Raw genomic sequence first — 19,084 nt, 5'->3', positions numbered from 1 at the left:
AAGATACTTTTTCTCTCTGTTTTCTAAGTTGCCTAAGAAATATTCAGCAATTGAGGAACTTACCCAGCAATACAGCCTCCAAACTCTTTTCTTTCTTTTTTTTTAAGCTTAGAAAGCAAAAACAATCCAAAATTCTTTATAAAGATTTATTTTTCACAATGTGTAGGAAAATAAAATCTATGTGTGCACTGAACTTTTACTTAAATATCAGAGTATCATTTTATTATAGGAGACCCTTCTATTGATAAGAACTTTCAAAATAGCTATAGGTCTTTCAACATTGTCTGCTGGGAGACAAACTATTCATTCAGAAAAAAAAATATTATTTTTAAAGTTGCATAAGAAATCTCCAGCTAACATTTCTCTGACTGTGTGACACTTTGTTTGAGAGAACTATTGTTATCCACATTACCTTCTTGACAAATCCGTCTATTCTGAGACAGCTCTAATAGAAGAAGTGATCTTTGACTCCAAGTTACAAGGTAAATATATGCTGAGATAGAAGGCAATGTCAACCCAGTAATAAAAGGCAAGTGAAAACCCTCCCTCAAGTTGAGGAAATATTTCATTTAAACTGTCAAAATGAAACCCACCAAAGGAAGTTTGGGATCAAAAACTTAATAAACACAGATCAACTCACAAAACAAGAACAGAGAGAGAGACAGAGACAGAAACAGAGAGAACACTCTAACATTAAGTAAGGAAAAAGTTTCATTCAAATAAGAAGAAACCTATCTAAGTAATTTTCCCACATCATCCCAATATTACCTCCCCACCAAAATAAAAGTAAATGAGTAGAGGCCATTTTGCAATTGGCTTGAAATCATTTCCTGGCAGTAACAAACATAATTAAGACCTTATAGACTGACCTCTGACATGAGGTTATCTGATCATTATGCTGTTTGTGGCAGGGGAGGCTATGAGCATTCAAACATGGAGTGGAAGCTAAGGAAAACAATGTATTGGTCTTTGCCTTTCAAAAGTAATCTGATTTCAAAAGGACTTTTCTATAAAATTAATCTTGGTTTTAGATGGGAAAATTAATTGTACCATCGCAAGATTTATAATTTTAACAAGAAGAAAGATATTAACAGTGTTTGACAACTATGCAGGAGGCCAATGTAAGAAGATAGAAACTTCAAGGCCTGTGGAAGCTACAGATGAGACTCAAAGCTATGCTGAGCAACTCTGCAAGATCTTGTCTCAGCATCTGAAAGTAACCAGGGCTGGGGACTACCTTAGTGGGAGAGCACTTGCCTAGCGTACTGGAAGACCTATGCTCAAGCTAAAGTAGTAGAACGGTTAATAAAGAAGTGACTCAACCCCACTCCTAACTGGACTTATTTTCAGAAAGGCTTGACACACAACAGATTCTGTTCACTGATTCTTTTTGTAACTTTATCAGGTGCAAGCCCATGTAACTTTATCTGTGCAAGTTCAGATATAGTGTTGAGCCTTTTCAGGCACTGTTAGTCTGAGCAGTGTGGCTGCTGTGCATACCCTGAATTTCTGCAGCACTGACCTCCAGCTGTCTGGGTCCTCAGGAAGATAAAGGCCTTCCTTTTAGCTTCTTAATGTCTTTACTACTAAGGAGCACCTAACTACACATTTGCAAAAATACATACAGACTAAAGCAACAAATGAGCACACAAAGAAGCCTGTGGTTAAGGCCGACACAGAGCAAAGCGACAATACTGATTCCAAAGACTGTTACTACCCCATTCTCACTGTAAACTTTCATCACGTAGAATGAAATGGTAAAGTGAGTAGGTTAAACTATAATTTCCAGTAACTTTTCGCTGATACTGTTTAAAATGTAATATATACTTATGTCATTCAAAAGCGTTTCCCTTTTACCATAACAGTGAAAGCCTATTCCAAAGTTCCAAACTCACAGCAAAGACTTTCCAGAGTTATGTATTTAGAGAGTAACAATCTCAGCACTGGGCGGTCTCATGTTATACCTTAGATGAAGATCTTCTGAAAACTTCAGGCAGGCGTAGATAAATTCTTTAATCTGGTTGTAAACTTTTGGCACAAATTCAGAGAAAGGGAACTTTTTGGGAAATGGCTGCTGTAAATGCAAGAAATTAATGAAAGCAGGTCACTAAATCCATTGTAGACACTTAAAATTATTTAAAATGAAAAAAGAATAACCCTTTGTAAAATAACCCTCTGTAAAGTACTGACTTAAGAGTATCAAATGTAAAAAGCTGTCTCCAAGAGATTTCTGATACTAAAAAGAATAAGACAAGTGTGTTGAGTGACTAGTTTTTATGTCACCTCAACACAAGTTATGGTTGTGTGAGAAGAAAGAATCTTAATCAAGAAAACATCTCCATAGGATTGGACTATAGGAAGTCTGTAGAGTTTTTCTCCCCCAATATTTTCTTCTTTTGGTTTTTTGAAACAGGGTTTGTCTGTGTAGTCCTGGCTGCCCTGGAACTCACTCTTCAGACCAGGGCTGGCCTCGAACTCAGAGCTCCACCTTCCTCTTACAACTCTTCAGACTCCTGAGCGCTGGGATTAAAGGCACTTGCCACCACTACCCAGCAGGGCACTTTCCTTTCAAATTATTTTTATTTATTTATTTATTTATTTATTTATTTATTTATTTATTATTTTAGTTTATATACATGTGCGTTTTGCCTACATGTATGCATATACACCATGTTCATTCAGTGCTGGAGGAAGCTAGAAGATAATGTCAGACACCTGGAACTGGATTACAAGTGGTTGTGAGCTTGTAATTCCACGTGTAGGAACTGAAGCTGGGTTGTCTGAAAGATAAGCCACGGTGCTGAGCCAGCTTTTCAGCCCTAAGGCATTTCTTGGTTCATGATTGTTGTGGACAGGCCCAGCTCACTGTGGGAAGGTATAAGAAAGCAGGCTAAGCAAACTATAACAAGTAAGCCAGTAAAAAGCAGTCCTCCATGGCTTCTGCTTCAGTACCAGCCTCCATATTCTTGACTTGAGTTCCCTCCCTGACTTCTCTAGAAGATGTCGTGTGACTGAAGAGTTGTAAGCTAGAATAAAGGGTCAACTGTACTGGCTAGGTTTTAGGTCAACTTGATGCCAACTAGGGTCATATGGCAAGAAGTAATCTTAATAGAAAAATGCATCAATAAAATTGGCCTATAGGCAAATATGTAGGGCATTTTCTTGATTGATGACTGATGTGGGCAAGCCTAGCTCAGTGTCAGTAGTGTAAGAGAAGGTGATGCTGGGTGGGGTAAGAGAGCATGCTGAACAAATCATGAATGAGTAAGCCAGTAAGCTGCAATATGCCAGCCCCTACCTCTAGGTTCCTATTCTGAGTTCCTGACCTGACTTTCCTCAGTGATGACTGTGCCCTGGAATTATATGATTCCAAGTGTCTGTGACTCTGTAAACAGCAAAAGACAGTAACACAAGCCTAGACAGGTGCAGCATAGGACTTGGGTAGAAAGGACCTTCACTGTACCTGTGGTGGGGAGAAACCACTCAATGCACCGTCAAAACAATAGAATTATATAACCAAACAGCATATTTAAATGGCTGGTTTTAAAAGAAACTATTTGGACAGTACAACAAAATTAAGAATTTAAAATTTTAATCAAATTGTATTATCCCAGTGATCTGACAAATTCTAAAGATGTGCTAGAACCTCAAAGTCTTTTACAGATTCCCAATGAGCAATTCTGTACCTCTAAGACCCAGAAGGAATTCTCTGGAGGTGTTTTAAAATCTATTGAACTGAAATTTCTGTTTCAGAGAAATTAATCTAATGAAAGAGAGAAAGAGAGCTTTACTTTAAAGTGTCCCTTACCTTTTCCAGTTCTATATCTTGAAATGGGAATTGTCCTACGACTTTTTTATATGTCTCTTCACTTGTTACTGGTATGGGACTGTAGTTGTCAGAATCAAGTATATTTCTATAAAAATGAAGAAAGAGGAAGAGAGAACAGAGGGTGATTAAAACACAGAGATGTTTTCTGAGACAGCCTGATGAATATGTTTGCCTCCGCCTCACATCAACACTGCCCAGTCCTTACCACACCCTTTCTATAATCCAGCCATTTGGTTTGGGCATTTTTAAAAGAAATCAGAGAGAAACTAAGCTCTGAAAAAGGTGGAAAACTATAAACATGACTTCTAGTGTTTGTGATTTACAAATGAGCAGATAATTAAAGGCAAGTGGGAAGAAAATGAGAAAAGACTATTGGAGCTGATCATTTTATACAGATATATTAGATCATAATCACAACTTTAACTGTATGCTAGACAGTGTATTCTAACTTAGGAACTGTCAGAGATGAAAAATAACTTCTAGCAATAACCTAAGCTATGTTATTTCTCTTCTTTACCAATCACAAATGTTTGCTAGGAATACATTCTCTCTTTGAGTACATTAAGAGTGCTCCAAAAGCAGAAACTTTCCTATGAAAATCCAGACAGAAACCCACAGAAAGCACAGAATGCTGTGGCTATTCCATGCTAGAGATCAGAAATTCAAGGTCAGTCTGGGATACAAGAGACTTTCAGTAAAATAAAACATTTTCCTAAGGTGCTACTATTCATGATGGCTTAACTCCCACTACCAAAGTACGATCTTCAGGAAAACCCAAAAACTATAAACTAGAGTAAGAAGACACAAGATAATTTGGATGGTGTGAATCAATAAATCTGCCATTTACCCAAGGAAATAAACATACCAAACAGGCTGTGGGGCTTTCCAACCAGAGCAGGTACTAATGTTGACATAGGAAAATCTGGAAGATCATTTTGCAAATCATTTTGATTCATTAGAATTCTGAATTATTAATTGGAACATGTAAAAGAACTATAAGCCACGTGCTCTTGGTGCTCATTGTATCTGTAAAGTCCACAAAGGAGCATACACATAGGGCAGGGGAAGCCAGGAACACGGACACAACTGCAGCTCCTTACCTGAAAACCCCTGCCCACTTCTTCAATAGAGTCTCGCTGTACTGGTCTCTGATTTCTAACAACATATCAAAAAGCTGATTCACAGGAAAACCATACACCTGAGAGAAAACAGATTTGTTTTCAAAAGAGACTTTTCAAATAAACAAATAAGATTAGGTGCTAAAACCTATTTAATTATTTAAACAACAATTAAAAGGTGAAGCAGAATTGTTCATTTCTACCTAATATGAAGTGCTTACTCTCAAAAAATTCAAAGACACAGATCAAAACTTCTAGGTAGGTCATAAAAGAAAATGAGAAAAATAAAAAGCAACATAGTAATGTCAGGTGAGTTCTCCCCATGGTAACTTACCGCCCACAGCAATTCTCCAAGAACAGAGAGAAAGTGCAGCTACTACCAATGCACTAATACCTCATGCTTCTCTAACACGGTCCAAACAAACTACAAGGATAAAGATGGTAGTGGAACACACTACAAGGCACATGGGTGCCATGGAGCAATTACAATCACTTACAAGTCTAATTCTACAAATTGCTCAAGACATTTTTCTCTGAGAGAAAAAAAAAAAAAAAAAAAAACGGTAGGACCACTTACATATGGGAGCATAAAGGTTCAAGATAAAGCATGGCATGTGCTATAAAGAAGTAAAAAGACCAGCTCTAGGGAAAAGAATAAATAGTAAAAACTCAACAAAGCAAGCCAGGCTCAGGAGAGAACACACTGATTCAAAGCTGATGGACCTACTCCAGAAAGTCAGGTGTTAACAATGCCCGTACCTGAAGTGTGTCCGCAAAGAGTACAATGAGGTTCTTCAAATCTAACACGAGGTTTGGATCAGAACAGTAGGACTAAAGGAAATGGGAGAAAGGGAGAAAATAGCTCATGAAAAAAAATCACGTTTTACTTATTAAATTGTCTAATGCACCAGCTAGTAAAGGCATTTCTAAAAAGGAACCTAACCATTTCCTAGCACAAGGCAGCACAGGCTCAATCAGAGAACTAAGGAGATGGGGCTCGGTAGAACAATCTACATATCCTTAACATGTGGAAACACACTGTGAAATTCTTTGGTTAAAGAAGAAAACAAAATGGGGCCAGCAAGATAGCTCAGCAATCAAAGGTATGTGTTGCCCAACAACACAAACCAGAAGACTTGAACATAATCCCCTGAACACACATGAACTGGTGCAAAGTTGTCCTCTGACCTCCCCACATGCACACATGCATGCCCCCATCGTAAGCAGACACAATAATAACAAATAAAGTAAAATACAAAAAAAATTTAGAACTGAAATGGAAAGATTATTTTTAAATGAGCAATAATAAAATACTTTATACCAAAACTTATGAAATGTGCCTAATGCCATTTTCAAAATAACTGTATATCTTTCTTTATGTGCAAACATCTGGAAAAACAAGACTGAAAATAACCTGACCAAACACTGCACAAATGACACCAAATAACCATACTCATGTAATAAATGAAATGAGGAGAGCTAAAAGTGACAAACTGGTGATGGAAAAGGCATGACGATTTGATCACTTAAAATAGATAAACATGGGGTCAATGTTCAGGTAAGTCTGACTATACAATAAAGAAAATATCATTAAACAATATAAGGGATATAAAATAAGCATAAATAAGCAGGAAACAAAATTTTCAAATAAGCACCATATATGGCCTCGCCTACAAATGTCTGATTACTTGGTTGACCTGGAATATATGCTATTAATTTAAAATTCTATCACATCTGATATTCTAGTTTCCTCAATAATCACTTTAATTGTTCTTCATGTGACCTCTCAGGGTCTGACGGCAATATGCTCGGTTTCCCCATAATGATGATGCATTTCAGATTCTATTATTACTATATGTATAGTGTCTCTTATAAGGACCTTTGTTGGTGTCAAAACTGATATTAATGCAAAATGGCCCAAATCTTCTTGCTTAAAGATTATGTTTTCTAGACTGCTTCTCCTTATGGACAAACTGCCCAAGGCACTGTAATAATCTAGCTTTGCTATACTCCCTGGGTTGCTAACATAAGTGGACCTACTCAAGCTGCCTTGTTTTAAGTTTTCTAGTTACGTTTCTAATTTTCCCAAATGTCCTCTTTCACATGTTTTGTCGGATACGAACATTTAATTCCTTTGCAGTGGATATTAAAGCCAGAAACTTGAAATATTCTCAAGTGTCCATTAAATACTTTCTGAATGAAAGCCACCTTTTACAGGACTAATTAATGTGATAGACATGATGAAGAGTCCGTATGTCTGTCTGTCAGGATTTGCTGTCAGTTCCCTTGCTGTCACTACGTGACTCCTTCCCACTTTCCCACTCTATAACTATAGGCACCTGATGGACAATGCATTTTCTCAATCTCAGTCAGCTATATGACGAGGTCTCCAGTACTATCCATGTTTCTTAGCTATTCTGCTCATATTTTCTATTTCTTTGTGACTGTAAGATAAACTTCTGACTTTGACTTTATCTTCTCAACCATGAAATGGCACACAGTCTTCATCTTTGGATTAAATTTCTCTATCTGGTGCTCATAAATTTCCAAGGAATCATTTTTATCTTGGATTCAGCTTTTCTTGGGTGTCTTTCCATTATTTTCTTCTGTTTTATATTCTTTCATGCTATGAACAGAGCATATGCAAAACAGGTAATGGCTGTAACTGCAGTCGTACCATTCCCAGGGAGTACAAGCTGCTTGCAAGAACTTCTTGGATATGCTCACCAGAACCTCCTCACTGCCACTCAGGAAAAATATTATGACTTCAATGACAATCATTTCCATCTCTTTCCTTGCTTTTCACTTGTAGGTTTTAGTAGATAGACTTTCTCTTTAGAGCTTCTGTGCTCTTACTTGCTGTTGTTGAAAATATTTATGTTCGATTTTAAGATAACTGCCCTGCCAGTAACAAACTCCTGAGACATGTTATTGGCACTAAATTAAACTTGTAGAATAAAGAAGTCTTGTGTTATGCAAATATCAATGAAGTAGTATTCCTGGAATAAGGGACAGAACAGTGAAGGATTATCATGGACAAGGAATGACAGCAGCCAACAACATGACAATATGACATCTTAAAAGTTTTAGCAAATGTATCTACTATATTGCCTCTAATGTCTCTTACTAGCTAAGCTTATCAGACAGTTAGCCAGCAAAAGCTTAGACATCTGAGTGTAGGTGAGCAGAGAGGAAGGGCTGATTGTAGAACTAGAAGCAAAGAGTGTAACATTCATGACAGCAATCCTTTAGCTATATGTATAAATGTGTACAGCTCATGAGGTATTAATGAATGAATGAATGAATGAATGAATGAATATGAAACACATAAAAATACATCAGTGATAATACATGACTTTGTACTAAGTTAGGATGAAGTAACACCGATATAGGAACTACATAGAATACTGCTGGACACAATGAGAATCATGGACAGATGTGAGTGACTGTTTCTTATTGTAGATATGATTAACAAGGTAAGCTAAGTGATACAGAGAAACCTAAATGAACTTCCTTCCACAATCTCCAAATGGGGGTTGCCAAAAACATATATGTCGACTTGAATTCGGTGCAACACCAGACAGTATGCAGATAGTCAGCTGTAAGTAAGCACTTGGGGCATCCCACATACCGAGTGGGTGCGCAATGCAGCGATGGTCTTTGAAAGGGCCATTTCCCACAGTTCATCAATGTAGGCTCTATTCACTAAGCCCTGGGTTGTATGCAAAATGTGATCTTCAACCACAAAAAAGCTGAGATTGAAAAGAAAAGAAAACAGAGATGTCAGAGATCACAGTTGCTATCATGACCACTAAGCTTTGACATCAACTGCTAGCATCTAACTCAAATGGAATGTTACTTTTTCTGTGAGGAAAGCTATTCATTATCACAGATGAAATTACTTCAGAGATTGAAAACATGTCTCAAATCATATTAATATCTTCATAGGTACATTACCAAGACTGAAGTTTCCTTTTTAATGTCAACCACATACTCCAACAATTGAAAAGAAATTATATAAAGCTAATAGAGTCTATTTCAAATATATTTGAAAATACAATACATCTCAAGAAACTAACAAATCTGACATATATAATAAACACTAAAATTATAGATTTTTAAAAATTCAACATGCCAAAATAATTCATCTTATCAGGCCTATAAACTCCAGTAACTCAGGAGGCTGAATCAAGCCCTGCCTAAGCTACAGAATGTCTTCAACAGAAACCTTGAGACTTGCCTCAAAATACAAAATCTGGTTGGGATTGTTGTAGCTTATTATGCATTTATAACGTATTTTCAGATACCCTGTTTAAACATTCACTCAAATCAAAAAAAAATTTCCTTTATTAAGGAATTTTTAAATTATCAAAAAAAAATCAAACACAACAAGATCTCATGTCTTATGAAGCTCAGGCTGGCCGTAAACTGCCTATGTAGCCTAAGGTAATCTTAAAACTATTGATCCTCTAGTTCCCTCATTGCCGGTGCTGGGATCATATGTGTACTACCATACCTGGTTTATGCAGTGATGACTATCAAACCCATGCATGCTAGGCAAGAATTCTAGCAGCAGCTACATCCTGCAACACTCACTGATACACATGATGGAGGTTATTCTTTACACCAAAGCAATATAAATCTGATGAAAGAAAGCAAGGGAGGAGAAGAGAGGAGACTCTAGAGAGGAAGTGAAGGAAGAAGAAAAGGAGGTGGATGTGTGCAGGCAAGGTGTATTGAACAAGCAAATTCTATTGCCATTTTTTTTAACCATGGTTGTCATCTTATAGTTGGAACAAGCTGCTTGTATATGAAGGTCTTTATTAAGTAGCCTAACTTCACACAACTATGTCTACTCTAACTGAGAACAGCCATGCATGCTGTTGAATTAGTCTGGCAGCAACCTGTTAATAAAGGTTGTTTTAATATAACATAGTTTTACTCACAGATTACTGAACCATACACCTGCCTTCAGACTGTCACAAAGTTGACAAAGTTCCTATATTTTGATAGGCCTAAAATATTTTAATGTCTATAAAAATTCTGTCAATATGGCTAATTATCTCCCTCTCTGATGGAACAAAGAATAGAAAAACAGAACAGCAAGTATAATAATGTTACAAGTCCATTCAACTCTTTAGTAGAAAAGTATCCATCGAGAACATAATGCTGAAACTATGAAGATGTCCCTTTCATCCTTTCTTGTCTGTTTGAGACACCATTTCTCTGTAGCCCAGGATGGCCCTCCCGTGTCACCCTCCTCAAGCACTGGCTCACAGGTGTGTCCTACCATGCCCAGGAAGATGTTCCTTTACATCTTTTCTTTAAAATTTAGCAAAAGGGAAAGAGAAAGTTTTCCAAGGAGAGGTGTATCTTTTATAAGTCTTACAAATCAAGATTAGAATCTTAAACATGTACCTACCCTACAATTTGATTGAAATACTTCCTGTAGCCATCTAAAGTTTCATGCTGCAACAAAGCAAAGCAAAATTACTGTTTCTGTGTTATTACGTTAAGATGTGAAAATCAGTTACTTATCTGGAGAAGCTTAATCCCATAAAATATGAGGTAAACATAATGATGTTTGTTGCCACTGACCCCACATGTTAACAATGGAAATGAGCTCACCAGATACATACCTAGTGTTTAGAATAATGGATGTCACACAACAGTCATGAAATGTTCACTGCCATTCTTACTTCAAGGCACATCCACCCAAAATTGTGTCAGAATGACAGCAAGCACATGCAGACAGGCGTACATGCATATACATACATAGACACAGAGAGACATACAGACAGGCAAGCATGCATGCATGCATTCACACATACACTCAGCTACCAGGAAGAAAAAGGGAAAAGTAGAGAGAGTGCAGGTAGCAAGCCTACCATATTAGACGGAGGCTGGAGTACCAAACGAGCCTGTTTTCGCCTCTGTTTTCGGTAGTAATTCTCAAATGTTTCACGGGCACCCTGTAAAAAAAGCAAGAGGAAATAATGTAATTGGACCAATTATCCTTGAAATTGAAAAGATTGGAGTAGACTCCAGGTGTGGAATTTGAAGAACTCCATATATGTCAAAGCCTACTATAGTAATAATGATGATAATCAAAGAAAAGATAATAACTATGACCATTATTGAACCTAATCACAAAACTCTAAAAGGCAGACAGAAGTGACCTTTACTACACGGTCAGAAATGAAGCTACAGCACACCAAGGCTGGTTTCTGAGTCAAAAATCACAACTTCACAAAAATGAAGAAAAAACAACCTTAAAATGTTATAGTAAGCAAGAAAATGTCTCTTCAAAAACAAATAGAGCATTCCAGAAGAAAAAAAATGCCCAGATGAAAGCCAGCTTGCAAATCATTCATGATCAGAGGGTCAACAGAAAGTGGGAAAGGTAAGAGAAGACGTTGGCAAATCCTTTTCTCAGATAGAAACTTACCAAGAAGGGACAGAACAAAAACAAAAGAGACAATCCCTCAATGTTCCTGTAGTCAATTTCCAGTTTTCTGCATGCAGGAGCTTCCAACCTTTCAATACTGTGACATGACAGATGTGTTTGGACCCATTCACAGCTCTCATGGGAGACACACATGAGTGGTGCTCACAACAGTACCTCGCTCATGAGCTCTACACTCACGAGTTCTGTTCTGGGTTGAACAGTATTTTCCCCAAACCTACGGCTTTCCCAGAACCTCTGGAAGAAGCTGTAGATGGAAGTAGCAATCATTCTGATGTGATGAGTCCAACTGCGTGACCATGCCTGCTGGAGGATGAGCTTGAGTTTTCTATGGCTGGTATCCCAAAAGAGAGGATTCAGAAAGACACAGGCAGGGGGAATGGCATGTGCTCACAGAAGCATAGCTGGGTCAATGCAGATGCTAGCACAGAGCACCAAGAATTGCTGGAACCCACAGATTCGAGCAAGAAATAAACTCTTCATGTAGTGTCTCTCTCTCTCTCTCTCTCTCTCTCTCTCTCTCTCTCTCTCTCTCTCTCTCTCTCTCTCTTTTGTTTTTTTGTTTTTTGAGACAGGGTTTTTCTGTATAGCCCTGGCTGTCCTGGAACTCACTCTGTAGACCAGGCTGGCCTCGAACTCAGAAATCCACCTGCCTCTGCTTCCCAAGTGCTAGGATTAAAGGCGTGTGCCACCACCGCCTGGCTCTTCATGTCTTAAAGGGAGTGTGGTCTCTGAGATGCTTTAAATTTGTAGTTCAAGCTTCCAGAACCAGGAAAGGACAAATTTTCTGTTGTTATAAGCCATATACTTTGTGGTATTTTATTATAGCAGCTCTAGGAAAATGATACAAGTTTGTATTATTTATTTATATATTTGTATTTATTGTATTACAGTTTTGTAATACCATGTTCCATTGTAAAAAATGTTCTTCTTAAACAAGCACAGAGATCCCAGAGAGATCCAGGGCACTGGGTTTAGACCCAGGTGGCTACATCCCAACAGTGGCTCCCCTTCCTGCTAATGTAACTGCTCTGTCTCCCTGCTGTACGTGAAGTCTCACATCTATCTCTCAACTGTCACCTGTGCTTGCACAGTGTCTCCCTTGTTTGTGAACATATCGACCTTGTGCAGCTACATGGACTTAGGAGCTATAAAGCTCTTAAAACGGTGTCTAGTCAATAACAAGAATTTATATAAGTGCTTACTTTTAAAAAATAAACAACATAAACTAGGCAATGAAGAGAAAGCACTGCAATGGTCTATCTAGGGCAATTTCTCCCACTTCCTAAAAAGCTGAAGACGTCTCTTCCATGTGATTTCTTCATCATATTATCAGCTACACTGAACTGAACTGGGAAAAGTAATGTAAGTCGCAACTACACAAGCACAATGTAGCTTGGGGTGGGCTAACTACACCGTCGGTAAAGAGGATTACAATTGCTCCTTCAGGCTGACCTGGAACTGAAAAACCTACCCCACTGCAATGTCAAAGCAGCTGTAGACAATCCATAAAGAAATGTGGCATATACCCAAAACCTTCCTTGGAGAAACTGAAACAATAATATAAATTTCACCTGTCATGAAATACTACTTTTTATGTTAAAAATGTTAAACTCAGTTTCAGTTCACAAGCTATATAGATAACAGCAAGGTGAACTTTGCCCTTGGGTCATGTCTATTAAATAAACCCTGTGTCCTTAAAAAAATAAAAAAACAACAAACAAACAAAGCTTCACCTGCTAAAGTGATTACCACTCTCTACAAGTATCTCCTATCTATAGAATGAAACTAAATATTAGAATGGCTATTTGAGCACTTTTTTCATCCACTAGTGAATGAGGACAGAAATTATTCAAATTATTAAGTTACAAGTGGGGACTGCCATTATTCTTCTGAAGTTATTCCCTACTTGTCACCAACTCATAGGACAGTGGGGCTGTTAAATGTCAACTACGTGCTATACCCACAGAAGGGCTTTTCATTTTAAGGTTAATAGCCTTGAGAGACCTTTATTATTCTAGTGTGACATTACATATTCAACATGCTTAAAAGCCAAGATACACTTAACTGTAAATTTAAGGAAAACCTCCATTCTAATTAAACCATCAGGCACTAACTTGATTTCTTTGTTGTAAATGATAGAGAATATATAATAAAATTCTATATAAAAATCATATCCATTTCCTTTCTAATATTCCTTTAACAGAAAGGGGACCAACTAAACTAATAAGTCTGGCTTCCCAGTTTACAAAAATGAGTTGGATTTTCACTAGTAGCTATTAATTAACTCACCTTTAATAATTTTATTCCTTCTGCCAATTTTGTCAACTTCGTAACAAAAGGCAGGATTCAAGAAGTAGGCATTTGACCAGTCTACTCTGGGTAACTGGTGAAGTATCTCCTTGCTCAGAAAGAGGCCACTAGGTGAACCACGAGGGCTTCATTTCAACTCCCAACTCAGAACAGCTAATAGATTCTGCAGGTTTGAGGGAGGGCAAGGGGGGAAGCTAGTTTATTGCTAGAAAACATCTGAGGGGTACCTAACCATTATACTAATCAAAAAACTAGTGAGAAAAGGAAGAGCCAGGTAAAGAGAAAAAACTATTCCTAGAAGTAACACCAAGACTCAAAGAAAATAGCCCATCACACATTCTCAGAATCTAAAGAAGTTCTTCTCCATGATGAGGTACAGGGATAGAGACAACGCTGCAGCAATTGGTGAATTTCCTTGTTTACAAAGAAAGTTCTTTGTCAACAGCTGTAATGACAGTAAGAACTCCTTACTGTTTGGAACTCCAAGTCTAGAGACTAGAATGAAGAATGGAAAAATGGGATTCCAAGGGGTGAGTCAGAACACAGCACAGAGGCACTGGGAAGCCTGACAGTCAGGACAATCATGAGCTCAAGGCCAAGCTGGGCTACACGACAAGATCCTGTCCTTCCAACAAGGGGTGGGTGTTGAGGGGTGCAGATATCCTGAGATGCACAAGTGGACAGTGGAAATGGTGATAAAAACAGAAGGAGCTCACACAGCGTCTCTAACCTGAGTCAGTAGTTTGATGGCATCTCATTTACAGACAGGGAACACAGGGAAAAGAATACAGTCCATCTTCATTATGGAAGAACTCTGTACTTGCAAATTCACCACTTGTTAAAAGTTAGCTGAACTCCAAAATCAATACTCATAGTTCGTTCATAGACATTCACAGCTATGTTTAGAATTTCTAAAACTTAAAATTGTCCAATACACATGTTCCTAGTTAAGGTCAAACAAGGCAAAATGCAGCCTTTGTTTCAGTTTCATACTGTAAACAAGTATCACTTTCATAGCCTATTCAATGTCACATTCTCTACATTTTTGTGCTTTTTGTTCATGCTTCTGCTCTTTAAAATGGCCCTTACCTATAGCATTAAAATACTGTCTAGTGTTCCTAAGCTCATGAGGGCTTGTGATGTAAGGTAAAGAGAAAGCCTGTGTTTTAGAAAAGCTTCATTATAATGTTATTGGCTAATAAACCAACAGTATGTTAAATAAGATATCTCTTCGTTTTTGAGGGGTGGATGGGGTAGAGAGAGGATGTGGTTTGTACAGAAGCTCTCCTGTTGTCTAGCCTGACCTAAAACTCAATATGTAGATGAGGATGACCCTAAACTGACCGCTACTCCCTAAGATACAACAGAGCTAAAAAAAGAAACATCTTGAAGTAAATAAATAACTTAGAAATGACGTCATCAACTGATAACAACGTGACAGGAGCCCCCGGGAAACTAATAGGCCATTTCCCTAAGACCAAGGTCTCACTGATTCCCTGCCCACGTTGTCTCCCACGGACTCAAACTCTTAAGCTCCTCACCTCTCTTGTTATTCTACTTACTAAAGTCAAACTCCACTTAAATATTTCCTATTACGTTATACCCAGAGATGAGCTTGTCCTCTAAACCAAATCATCAGCCTTAACATTAGAATTTGCTAGAAAGTAATGCACTCTGATACTTTTTACTGGTGTTCTTCTTTTAAAAATATTTTTGCTATTTGTGTTTTACACAGTAGCATGTTTTAAATTGTTACTAATTACAAAAGTAAAACGTGACTTTTAGAAAACTTAAGAAACACAAAATGGACAATGTGAATACAAAAGCCATCCAGTCACAACACGTGGTAACTATGTAGTTACTCTGCACTGGTTGGTGTGCTCCCCTCTAAATATGTGCTCTTAGAAACCTGTATATCACACACACACACACACACACACACACACTTCTCCAAGGAAGTAGCAGTGTACTGTATATGCTTATTTTACTGAACTCTCATGGAAAATATCCTTCATCATCTTTATCCACAAAACTATCCCTACTTGCTTCCCTCAAATACATATTCTCCAACCACACTAATGTCAGGATCACTGAATAAATGTTTGAAAATTAAAATAAAAACACAAGTAAAAAGCTTGAATTCTTCAGGTGTTCAAATACTTGCCTAGATAGAGGAGAAACACAAACACTGCCATCCAATGTGGACAAATGAGTGAGGCTTTGTGTTTAGATATGTAGGAGCAGAAAAATCAGATTAACCAAGTTCGAAGACACATTCTGCAGATATAGGTTACAAATATGTACCATTGAACATTTGGGATCATGTGAAGAAAGAAAGATCAAATGAAAACCTTTCTATGGATGTCCTTCTTCATATAGATAAAATGCATACCACAGCTAACTAGCCATCCCTATATGTGAGTTCTGCATCTGTAGTTTCAACTAACTATGGGTCAAAAATATTCCAAGATGGAAAAGAGGCTGGTGAGATGGATCTGGTTATCATCAAGCCTGATGACCAGAGTACCATCCCTAGAGCCCCACATGGTGGAAGAGGAGCACTGATTGCCAAACTGTGCTGAGACCAGCACACATCACTGTGGCATGTATGCATACACTTGAGGGGGCAGGGAAGCAAAGATATTTCCTTTAAATATTAATAAACTCACAGAATTGTATCTGAACTGAACATATATAGACTATTTTCCTGGTCACTAGTCCCTAAACAGTAAGTGTAATAATGGCTAATACAGATTTGCATTGTTTGAGACATCATGATTAATCTGGAGGTGATCTATACTGTCTGAAGGATATTCATAGGTGACAGGCAAAGCTAAACACATTATTTTTGACAGAGGGGCAGGGACAAGGCTCCATGGACCTAAAGGAACAACCATGCACAGACACCTATTTCATGTAGTTACTGGTCCTCATGTCTTAAACTGTAGTATAATGTTTGTGTAAGTGTTAGAGAAGGGGGAAGAATAACATCAGGAAGCCTCCACATGTGGTCAATGTGAATACACAGTATGCTAAGGAGGGCAGACCCTATATCTTCTTCATGACATACTGACAACAGACCAGTTCTTTCTATGGTAATGGTATATGAAAGAAACTTTTTTACTAATCACTGTAACAGAAAATAACCCTCAGATTGAGAAACAGAAAGACACTCAACGGAGAACAAAGGAATTGAATGGAAGACAGGAAATTCACACCGTTGTTCTTCCGGCTTGTCTATAGGAAGCAGTATTTCCATTTGGGCAAAGCCTGTAATTTCACCACCCTGCCTGCACCTGGAACACTCTTTTAACTGTCACAGCAACCAAGTGTAGACAGGTTTATTCAGAGTTTTTTTTTTTTTTAACCCTTAAAAAAAAACCTTAAAGGGAGATTTTAATTTGTGTCCATCTGTAAAGGGGAGTACTCTTCCTAGGGCCCCATAATGATGTTCAGCGGGATATTACACTTCACCAGATGGCTAATTTGCACAGCAGGCCCAAAGCAGGGTTTCTTTCATTAGAACTGCCCTAAAGATCAGACTGCAGGAACATGTGTAAAGAACAACCCCACGATGCCCCCTATTGCTTAAATCTAGAAACATTCCTTTCCCAGATGTAAAAATCCATTCAGAGTGTTTCCCCGGCAAGGTCACTCAGGAGTCAGGAGCGTGTGTGTCACACAATTCTGGGAACCTACTTTAGGGGTCAGAAAAATGCCTGCATTTCAAAAGCCACAACAATGTCAAAACATCTCAGAAAATAAGCTATGAAGAAAGGGTAATTGCTCTGGTAGACAATTTATCATTAAAAATATCACTATTTTCAAAGGCCTCCATTTTTTATTTTATTCAGAATATTCAGAAGCCTACAAAAAGAAATCTACATAAACTTCTGACCCTTCTAAAAAAGAGCAGAAGCAGTCTGATGTTCTGGCAGAGTCCTGTTTATTTTTCAGATGCCCATATAACCTGTGTTTGTCTTGGCATTTCCTCCTGCAGCAATACCCAGGCAGGAGGCACGGAAGAGCATCCCCTCTGGGGTTTAAACACAGAAAAGAAAGAAACCTGAGGTCTAATCATTACGGAGCAGAGTCTGTGCTTTTGAAGAAAGTAAACATCATGATTAACAATCTCAGCCTTTATAATTAGCTTCCCGGTCCAGGACAGAGTGTTAATTTATTAAATATTTTCACAAAGAGTCTTTTATTATCAGATTCAGTTCAGCTGGCTCCTTTCAGAGCATTACCAATTACAACCAATAAAGCTCTAATTGATGACTGCTTTTTATAACCTTTGACCTAAGATGATAAACAGTTGTACCTTAGAGTGAAAGGGTAAACCTCAAAGGGAAGGGTGTCTTAATCATGCATAGGAAAGCAAACTGCTTAGAATTACAACCTCCTTACCTGGCCAGAGGAAAACTGCAGACTTCCTCTGTCATTAGAGTAATCCATCAGGCAAAAGATTGGAGTTTCACTTTTAAGATAAGTGGACTTTTTGCTACAGAACCCCTAGCCTGAATAATCAGTGTGTAACTGTGCACCTTATGGACTAATTACTTAAAGAATAAGATCCAATCAAGTTCGGGACAATTAAAAAGAAAATTTAGTACATGATGTAATTCAATATGGAACAACGAAAACCTAAGTTTTAGGTTTTACCTAAACTATACACTTTAAAAGCAGTGTGATATGAGTTACATTGCTGCCACCTTCAAATCCCACCTTTATAGTCCATGGCCTCTGACATACCACGGACAATCAAGGATATGTAAGGAGGAGGAAGCCAAACTGCCTGACCAACAATGAGATGCAAAATATGTCCGAGAGAATTTCCAATACACAATGAGCAGGAATAGTCCTTCTTTCCATCAGAAAGAAGAAAATGGGGCATTTCTGCATTCACTCCAAGAAATTATCTCAAAATTGGCAATCATCTAGAGGGACTAAACAAACACCCAATTTCCTAGTGTAATTTTTAAGGAAAGTCCCTTATAACCTGACTTATTTGCGTTCATCTGATAAAATGCTGAGGTGTTTAACAATTTGGAAGTTGAAGCTTCCCCAAAACAAATCTCCTAACCGGTTTCATTTGTCAAGAATGAATAGAGCTTCTGCTTAAGAACTAAGAGCAAAGTATGAGGTTTAAAAAATATAAATAAATCAATACAATCTTTTTTAGATTAAGGTAATGAGAGATTTGCAATAGTTCTCACAATGAAAAGTTTAATGTAAAGGTGCAGTGTAAACATCATTTTATACAGAAAGAGTCACTCCACAGAAAGTCAATGCTAGAAGCAGCCCAAAATCTGAAGCTCAGATTTATCAACTGAATTACACACATTATTATTATGATGC

The 19,084-nt window shown here is 37.8% G+C and overlaps 1 protein-coding gene across 1 annotated transcript in view; it reads right to left on the bottom strand.

Annotated features, from left to right (window-relative positions):
- The window catches only part of Exoc6b (exocyst complex component 6B), a 456,105-nt gene that overhangs the window by 203,392 nt on the left and 233,629 nt on the right, over window positions 1-19,084 (bottom strand). Inside the window, exons 9-15 of the mRNA XM_021164559.2 lie at window positions 10,836-10,919; window positions 10,370-10,416; window positions 8,579-8,699; window positions 5,707-5,778; window positions 4,930-5,027; window positions 3,809-3,914; window positions 1,965-2,074 (exon numbers count right to left, since the gene is read on the bottom strand). Coding sequence (XP_021020218.2) covers window positions 1,965-2,074; window positions 3,809-3,914; window positions 4,930-5,027; window positions 5,707-5,778; window positions 8,579-8,699; window positions 10,370-10,416; window positions 10,836-10,919 — 638 coding nt within the window. The remainder of the gene's footprint in view (window positions 1-1,964; window positions 2,075-3,808; window positions 3,915-4,929; window positions 5,028-5,706; window positions 5,779-8,578; window positions 8,700-10,369; window positions 10,417-10,835; window positions 10,920-19,084) is intronic.

The sequence above is a fragment of the Mus caroli genome, unplaced genomic scaffold, assembly GCF_978045245.1.
Source record: "Mus caroli unplaced genomic scaffold, Mus_caroli_1 scaffold_7, whole genome shotgun sequence".
In the NCBI taxonomy this organism is placed as follows: Eukaryota; Metazoa; Chordata; class Mammalia; order Rodentia; family Muridae; genus Mus; species Mus caroli.
This window is presented reverse-complemented; position numbering and strand designations above follow the sequence as displayed.